At 38.9% G+C, this 8132-nt stretch overlaps 1 protein-coding gene across 5 annotated transcripts in view; it reads left to right on the forward strand.

Moving 5' to 3' along the window:
* The window catches only part of NSMCE2 (NSE2 (MMS21) homolog, SMC5-SMC6 complex SUMO ligase), a 123081-nt gene extending 115765 nt beyond the window's left edge, over nucleotides 1-7316 (forward strand). For 4 of the 5 annotated variants that reach the window (XM_030236316.2, XM_050970259.1, XM_050970257.1 and 1 more), the window contains 3 exons: nucleotides 3229-3314; nucleotides 3625-3731; nucleotides 6898-7316. In XM_030236316.2, coding sequence (XP_030092176.2) covers nucleotides 3229-3314; nucleotides 3625-3731; nucleotides 6898-7018 — 314 coding nt within the window. In that variant the 3' untranslated portion in view covers nucleotides 7019-7316. Of the gene's footprint in view, nucleotides 1-3228; nucleotides 3315-3624; nucleotides 3732-4761; nucleotides 5503-6897 lie in introns of those variants that run through there. The other variant, XM_050970256.1, reaches the window with a different exon arrangement.
* Nucleotides 7317-8132: the final 816 nt, after the last annotated feature.

Below are 8132 nucleotides of genomic sequence, written 5' to 3' on the forward strand. Positions count from 1 at the left end.
ATAGAAAATGTGTTACTAATACTCATAACATGTTTCAGTTGGCTGGAATGGAAAACTAGAAACTGTTAAGGCACTTAATATGTGATCTCTCAGACTACCAAAATAGCTGTATGCACTTCTGTTACTTAAGGCAACATCTGAATTTTGGGAACACTAACTTAGTGTTTTCTGTGTCTGGTTTTAATTTGCAAGGAAAACTCAATTTTATAAAAATATAACCTGGCTTAGCTAAAGTATGTATGATCCAGTGTTTTTATTTCTTTCTGTAGAGTAGTCAGACTTGTAATTTAGATCCTCCGAATTTTCATACATTTCATTTGGTAAAAAAAATCCCTTTGACCTTAATGAAAACATCTTCCAATATAAGGCTACAGATATAGACCTACAGTTTAGAGCATCTTTCTGACCAGCTTAGGATGTGTGTGTGTGTCTTGTGTAATGTCTGCAAAATTTACTGTCACTGAAAAAAGTGATTTTCATTTCTTCTCCTGTAATGTAGAGCATCAAGCAATAACAATAAATCTGTGGGTGGTTTATCTGATTTATGGTAATTTACTATTGACATGCTTGAAGTATTACTTGTATCATCCCAGTCTTGCATATTTGTTTTTAAAAATATTAGCTGTTTATGAAAAGGAAATATTTTAAATAATTATTCATTTGGGCTGTGATCACCTCTTGAAGCCAGGGCCCCACTCTGATAGGCTGTATACAAAATCTTTGCAAACGAAGTGCAACCTGAAGTGTTTAAGATTGCAGCAAGAGGACAGTTTGAATCCAAGAAGATTAATATACCCCACCTACAAGGATTAGGTCTCAACTCATAAAATTTTAACTATTAAACATGAGGCATCTGAATCACCTCCAAAGCCAGTATGGGAAAAAGTTACCCCAGCCTGGGATAATTTGCTCTTTCCAAAGCTGCCACCTGCCAATAACTCCAATATTGCTTAGCCTTGCTGTCTTAGTGAGATTTCACCCATTGCTTGGTATTTCAAAAGCTTTATTTAAAAATCCCCTTTTTCCCAAAGTTGTGCAAAAGTTGTGCTTTCTTCAAATACTATGTGCTTATGATAGAATAAGCCATATAGATGAGCAATTTAAGAATAATGTGTCACAGAGTTTTTTTCTGAAAACTGGTGACTAACACAAGTGCATTTGTGGTGTCCATACCATTGCAGCTTTGGTATTTATAGTTAAATTGTGCCCACTTTTTCCTTCTGATTTGAAAGTGTTTGCCTTTGTTAGGTGGTCAGTATCTGATGAAGGTGTGTTAATATTCTTGGAGCTTAAAGCCTTGAAATTATGATTGACATTGGATATTTGAGCTCCTTTTCCCCCAGAATCCAACCCTGTTGATTGAATGAGACCTTAGTAGCAGACACAGAAATATCCTTGATGAATGCCTGAGTATTCCTGTGGTATTCACAGGAGTAGAATCATAAGATGGTTTGGGTTGGAAGGGACCTTAAAGGTTATCTAGTTCCGACTCCAATACCTGGGGTATGAGCACCTGGGTCAGAAAAATTCCTAAATACTTGGAATATTGAAATGGAAAGAAAGGAAAGCTCTGTTAAGGAGGAAGGTCTGGACATAGGCCTGGCATACCAAGAGGTGCTGGAGCAATGGCTGCAACATCAATGCCAGGAGTCCCCCAGCCAGAGCTGTGCTGGCTCCCAGGGCAGCGAGCTCAGCCTAGGCTGGGTGTGAGAGGTTTTGGGTGTTCCATGGGTGATGTCTGCTGCTATCATCCGGAAGGTGATGGTATCATACAGGCATGCAGGACTGACCATAAGTTAAGAAACCCTGGTCCCTATTAGATGTGGAGCACTGAATACCAGGGAGGCAAAGATTGGCTGATAGTGTGCAAGAGCAGCACAGGGAGCCCAGGCTGAGGCACTGCAGAAGGCAAATCATGAAGTAATTCTGTACTCTCTCTCTTCACTGGTGTTTCTGACTCCTCCCTTGGGGTGCAGCTTGTGCAGCTAGAAAGAACTACCTTCTCTTTGCTTGGGACACCTTGAGGACTGCACCCCAGGGCCTTTCTCTGCCTCTGCAAAGGCATTGCAGAACTACCCCAAAGGAATGGAAAGCTATGGCAGGTGTTAAGTTTGGTGTTATTACCAGATAAGATTCAAAGATAAGCAAATGCATTCAACTAAAAGCCTAGATTTACAATAACAGAGGAGAGCTAGAAGATAAAACAACATGCATGTAATTCATTAAGGCTATACTTAGCTCTCTCTCTAAATATATATAAATATAAATATATATATAAAAATAAATAAATAAATACACACACACACACACACACACACACACACACATTTGTCTCTTCCTTAGCTGTTCCTGTGTCTCAGCTTTTGACTTTGGCTAACTAACTTCTGCATGGAACACTAGTTGGTGTGCCCCTGGGTGCACAGATTTGCTTATATCTTGCTTTCTTCTTCTGGTAAAGGTGGAGACCTGCAGCTCCTCCAGCTCTAGATGGATTTATTCTCATTTGTCTGCCCTTTATTCCCTGGCATTGAGCCACTGGGTGTTTTCTGGGAATTGTCAGAAATTTTGTTCTGCCCCTCCTCTTTAAGATTACTTCAAGAACATTTCTGTTGACTGTGACACTTTTTGGCTTTTGTTTTTCACTAATTATAGTCTTATCAAAATACAACATCATCACTTTATAAATGATGCATTATGATACACAGTACAGATTCCTTTTAAAGTGTGTACAGTATGGACAGGCTATACAGCAAGCCCATTTATGACACTCAAAAGCCCATTTATGACACTCAAACTGATATTGAGGGTAGGACTGTCAGATCTACTCCACCTCATCTTTTGTTAGGTTCTGGGGACTCATCTGTGTGTAACTGGGTTTTGGTGAACTTGAATAGTGAATACCAAAGGTTTTGCATATCTTCGGGCCAGCCTGCTCTCCTTCCCAGCCTTTCTCTCTGGCATTGCCTGTAAATAGTCACACACACACACACACACAAAGTGGTTACAATATAAAAATCCACATTTTCTAAAAGACATTCGAGTACAGTATTTTTTGCAGTGTCTTGTTCATGGAGTGGTGCAGAAACATGCTGTGGTATTTTAGATATCACTGTGAGATAGTGCTTGGCAAATATTGGGTTTTATTAGCTTATTTTAAGTATTGGCAATCTACATTAAATAAGAAACATTTTTTTTTCTTTTTTCCCATTCTACTTTCTCATAAATCAGATCATGGAAATGACACCATTGAACAAATCGATGAAGATATAGCTGTGACTCGGAGTCAGATGAACTTTATTTGTCCCATTACACAGGTATGTATCACTGCTACAGTAATTGACAGGGAAAGAGTTATTTCATATTCTTCACTGGTTTGTTTATTACAACATTATATATAACTACAATATTATAAATTTCAAGCATTTTCAGAGAAGAGCAGTACTGCTGGGGAAGAAAACCCATGTAAGTGGGAATGGAGTTACCAAGCTGGACCTCATCCTGTAATTTGACTGGAAAGCCATGTATGAGTGGCAAAAACACTTCCTGCTGTTTCACATAAAATCTCAGAAGAAGCATTTTCATGAGCATTATCAGTTCCTTTAAATCAATCCTTACTGGTTACAGGTGACAATGAAGAGGCCAGTGAGGAACAAAGTCTGTGGACATATTTATGAAGAAGATGCCATTCTAGAAATGATCCAGACTCAAAAGCAGAAAAAGAAAAATGTCCGGTAAGCTAAAAAGAATGTGTGGAAATGCTGTTTGCTTTGCTGTGTAAGTGGAATTTTACACCACTTGTTCTAGGAAATGTATTTGGATTGGAAAGGCTGCAGGAAGTAAAACTTCAACATCTGCCCAAGTCACAGCCTCCTCATTAGTACCAGACATGTGAAGGTGCTTTTCTTTTTAATGAAAACAGTGTGTAAGAAATATTGAGGAATTATGTGGGGAAGTTACAGCTACTTGTACCTGCACAACAGAAGTAAAGAGATTTCATACAGCCATGACCAACAAAGAGAGACCTGAGTTTCCTAAAATTTAGTTGCTGATTTGTTCTCACAGCTTATGTAGCAAGCCTTGAAGTAAATGAAAAAAAAAATCCTCCATGCACCTTCTTTTTCATCAGAAATACAGCTCAGAAATATTAAAACAACTGAGTGTTAAAGTGAGAAATATTAAACCACAACAATTTAGGTAGAACAGAATTTAAGAATGAGATCAGATAGTGCAGTGCAGTTCCTACCATGATGCAGTTAAATAATTCTTTTCTTATATCACCAAAATAGTCTGTCACTTTTCCACATGGGACATATGTTTTTGATTGAAAAGATGTAACAGATGAATTTTTAAACCTCAAATTCTTCACAGTAAATTTGAAAATTATAATGATTTAAAAAAAAAGACCAGAAAAAAGTAGAAAAAGAAGAGGCTTGAACACTAATGCTTTTTGAGCAAGTTGAGAGGACATATCATCTCATCATTGATTTCACCTTTGTTTTTACACCATTTATGCTAGACCCTCCTGCTTTGGGGCTGATGACTTCATGGAAACTTACCAGTTGTGGACTTCTTAATAAATGTGCAGTTTGCTTAGGAAGGTCTGTTAGGGACCAGCAACCTGATTTCCTTGAAGATAATGCCACAGGCAGCTTATTTCCTCCACCTGTTGCTCTGGTATTTCTGTTAGGCTCTACACAGTCCTCCCTGAGGGTTACAAAGGTGGAGCTGGAGTTTTTATTCCATGCTTCTTCCCTGCTACAGGAAAGCACTGCTATAAGACCAAGCATCAGTTGGGGAGCCCAGCCACTATCTCAGTGTCAAGACAGCTTGAAGAACTAGATGGAAGTACCTTGCTTTTGTTACAAAATGTAGGGAAAAATCTGGAATGGATGCAATATACTGGGAATAACAACAAAATCAGCAACATGGATGGACAGAGACTTGGCTGGAAAAATGAACAGGAATTGGGTAATAGCTCTCAAGTTGGAGGAAAGTGAGTGTTGTGGAGGATAGGGAGAGGCTAAAAAGCATGTGCTCAGCAGGCCAAGGACAAGAATACTTTCTCCGATACTGAATTTAGGATGTTCTTATCTAAATATTTCTCTGTGTTGTTAAATCCATCAGAACAATGTCAATTTAGGAGAAATTATTGTAGTGGATCAAAGGTTTCAGCTCTGCTGAAAAACAAATAGGGTCACATGACTGAATTTTATTTTACCTTTTAAAAAATGGAAGACTAGAGAAAATCCGGAGTTAAAAAAATCATATCAGCTGTACAACACCCAACTTCAAAAGCTCCTTAGCCCCAAACCAAAATTATTTGTGCAGTCTGAACACTGGCAGTTCTTAATATTGAGCTTTTAGCTGGCAGCCTTACCATTTTTACAGCAGTTATTCCAGTGCTAGAAAAGCACACACAGAGCAATGCCACAGCTTCTCTGTAACTAAATTAAGAAGGACTCCTTGGTTTTCTCTGCCCAGTCTGACCGACCTACTGTAATTTTAAACTTTCTCATGAGAATGCAGTTACTTTGAAAACCCATCATCTTCTGTGGTGGGAAGACAGGCCAGCAATTGCAGCAAGTTCCCTGTTCAGTATCCCAGTCTGATGGCATGGCTGCTGGGCTGTGCTCCTGCCAGGGATATTCCTGTGGGAGCAGGTGTCCTGGCAGAGCAGGCAGGATCCTCGCTAGCCTGACTCTGGAATCGGGGCTGTTGCTCACTCTGCAGACACAGAGTGGCTGTTTCCTCACAAGTACTTCCCAGTTGGAATCCCCAGGATGCCTTCAGTGCCCTTGGCAGTGCAGTGCCTGCCTGCCAGCCCTTCAGCTGACGTACACACAGCCCGTGCTGACAGACTTGTCACACACTCCTTGAGGCAACTCTTACGTCTCTTGGTTTGCTCACTATTTTCCACTGCCTGGAAGGACATACTAATACTTTATGCTTACAGGAAATGTGGGAACCTTTCTGAGCCCTTGTTATTCATTAATCTGGCAAGCTATTGCTGTATTAAGGTGATAAATGGGAAAACTGAGGCACAGAGCAATTAAATGACTGATCTGTGACAAACACAGTAACCTGTGGACTAATCTGGAGTAAAAGTTATGAGTACTGAATGTAAATAAGTTCAGCAGCTCAGACAAACGTTACTCTAAGAGAAGAAAAATTTCAGGAAAAGTGCTACTTCTTACTATAGATACCATCTGTGTATGTTTGGGCTGCCACCAAAGGAAAATGACCTTTGGTCCCTGAATATCTTTTAGCCTGCTGTCTTTATCTGGCTGTTTCAAGTAGCTGTAAGACATTTTGTATTTGATTTTCATCTAGAGGCTGTTAATTTGGCCCCATTTCTCCTTTTTGAGTTTTCACAGCTCATAAAAAGTCAGGTTGATTTTTACACCAACTAGATAGCCTGCTGATTCACCAGTCAGTCATGGCAAGACTCACTCCCTTTTGTTTCCCTAGAAAATAATTTCCCTACTTATCTGCCAGTGAAGATTATACTTCTCCACTGCAGTTTAGTAAGGTAAGCAGTATCTACCTGCAGTTTTTAGAGGACTGCAGAGAGAGAAAGTAACACAGAAGGGTGTCCATGCAGGGCTGAAATCATTGCTGCTGAAGGCACCTTGTGTGCTTGCAGCAAGAGAGTAATCTACAGGTGAAAGACTCCATCTCTCACTGGGCACCTTCTTTCCTTCCTTCAGCTGATGATTCCCACCAGTTGAGATAGATTTATTTTTTCTCACATAGAGCTGGTGAAGAGGACAAGAGGTAACAAGGAACTGAGAGAAAGAGTGAAAAAAAAAAAAAAAGCTAGCAGATGTTATGCAAAAGCCAATATCTGACAAATACAAGTCTTCCAATTTAATGGAGTCTCTCTTTTCTTTTTAACAGATGCCCTAAAATGGGCTGTAGCCATGTTGATGTAAAAGGATCAGATCTTGTACGAGATGAAATACTTAAAAGACTGATTGACAGTCAGAAAAAACAAAGCTGGTCAACACTGGACACGTGAGCTGGATATGCTACTGCCACAAGGAAAATTTGTTATTAGAGGTCTTGTGAGATAAGTTGCTAAGTCTAAATGGGCTGTATAACTGATTGTTATTTGTTAAGTGTTTCATTTATAGGTAAATCATTGTTAAATGTTTAATATATAGCCAAAGTTGAGGTTTCTGCTGTAACTGAAAGCATTTTTTGAACTCAGGAATATAAGGAATTCCAGTTAAACTTGTTTGAGTTTTTTCTACCTTCCTGAATTTTTAAAAGCTTGCTTTTGGTAAATAAAGTATGTTTTGCAGCATTTAAACTTCCTTTTCAGTGTGCTAGTTTCTTCAGCATATTAGAGATGCAGATCCTGCCAGCATGTAATAATGAGTGCTTTGCTCTGTATTGCAGATAGTTCTGTTACTGTCTCTGTAAGTTCTGGGCATGGCTGGAGTAGGGCACTGTGACCAAGGATTTTCAGTGCTTGGGGCCATACCAATGTTTTAACACAAACCTTGGAGATGAATTTGCAGAAAGTGTTACACACTTATACCTTATTTGTGGCCACAGAGAACAACCACTCAGCTTTGAGGATTTTGCCTTGTGTTTTTTATAATTTTGAACTCTCTGCCCTGACTTAGGCTTTTCTTTTGAAATTCAGAAGCATTTAATACAGGTTCTTTTCATTTGGGAATCCCAGAAGGCTTTACCTTTATATTGTAGGCTAGAAGACTCCAATTATTTACAGAGGTATTCCAATAACTGAATTTCAGATAGTACAAATATATTGTAACCATATGTCTTGGTTGAAAAACAGTTCATCTTTTTATATAAACTTCAGATATCTATGCTTTTGGGCACAGATCCAGAAAAGAACTTAAACTTTGTGGCACTATTTATTGCCTAAATTGATCTGAACACATCAGGCAGATAAGGCATATATATATATACATGAGTTAGAAATAGCCTTGGCAGTCAGATGACAATTATCTCTTGGCATATGTAAGCAGAAAACACAGGTTTCTTTGAGCTTTGGGATCCTTAGTGGGCTAATGGTGTTTTCCTATGTAATTTTTCTGAATTTACAATCTGACATTTAATGTAAAATGTAGCTGAGGTACCCATGTGCTAAGGTTTTCACT

This window comes from Serinus canaria, chromosome 2 (genome assembly GCF_022539315.1).
Source record: "Serinus canaria isolate serCan28SL12 chromosome 2, serCan2020, whole genome shotgun sequence".
Lineage (NCBI taxonomy): Eukaryota > Metazoa > Chordata > Aves > Passeriformes > Fringillidae > Serinus > Serinus canaria.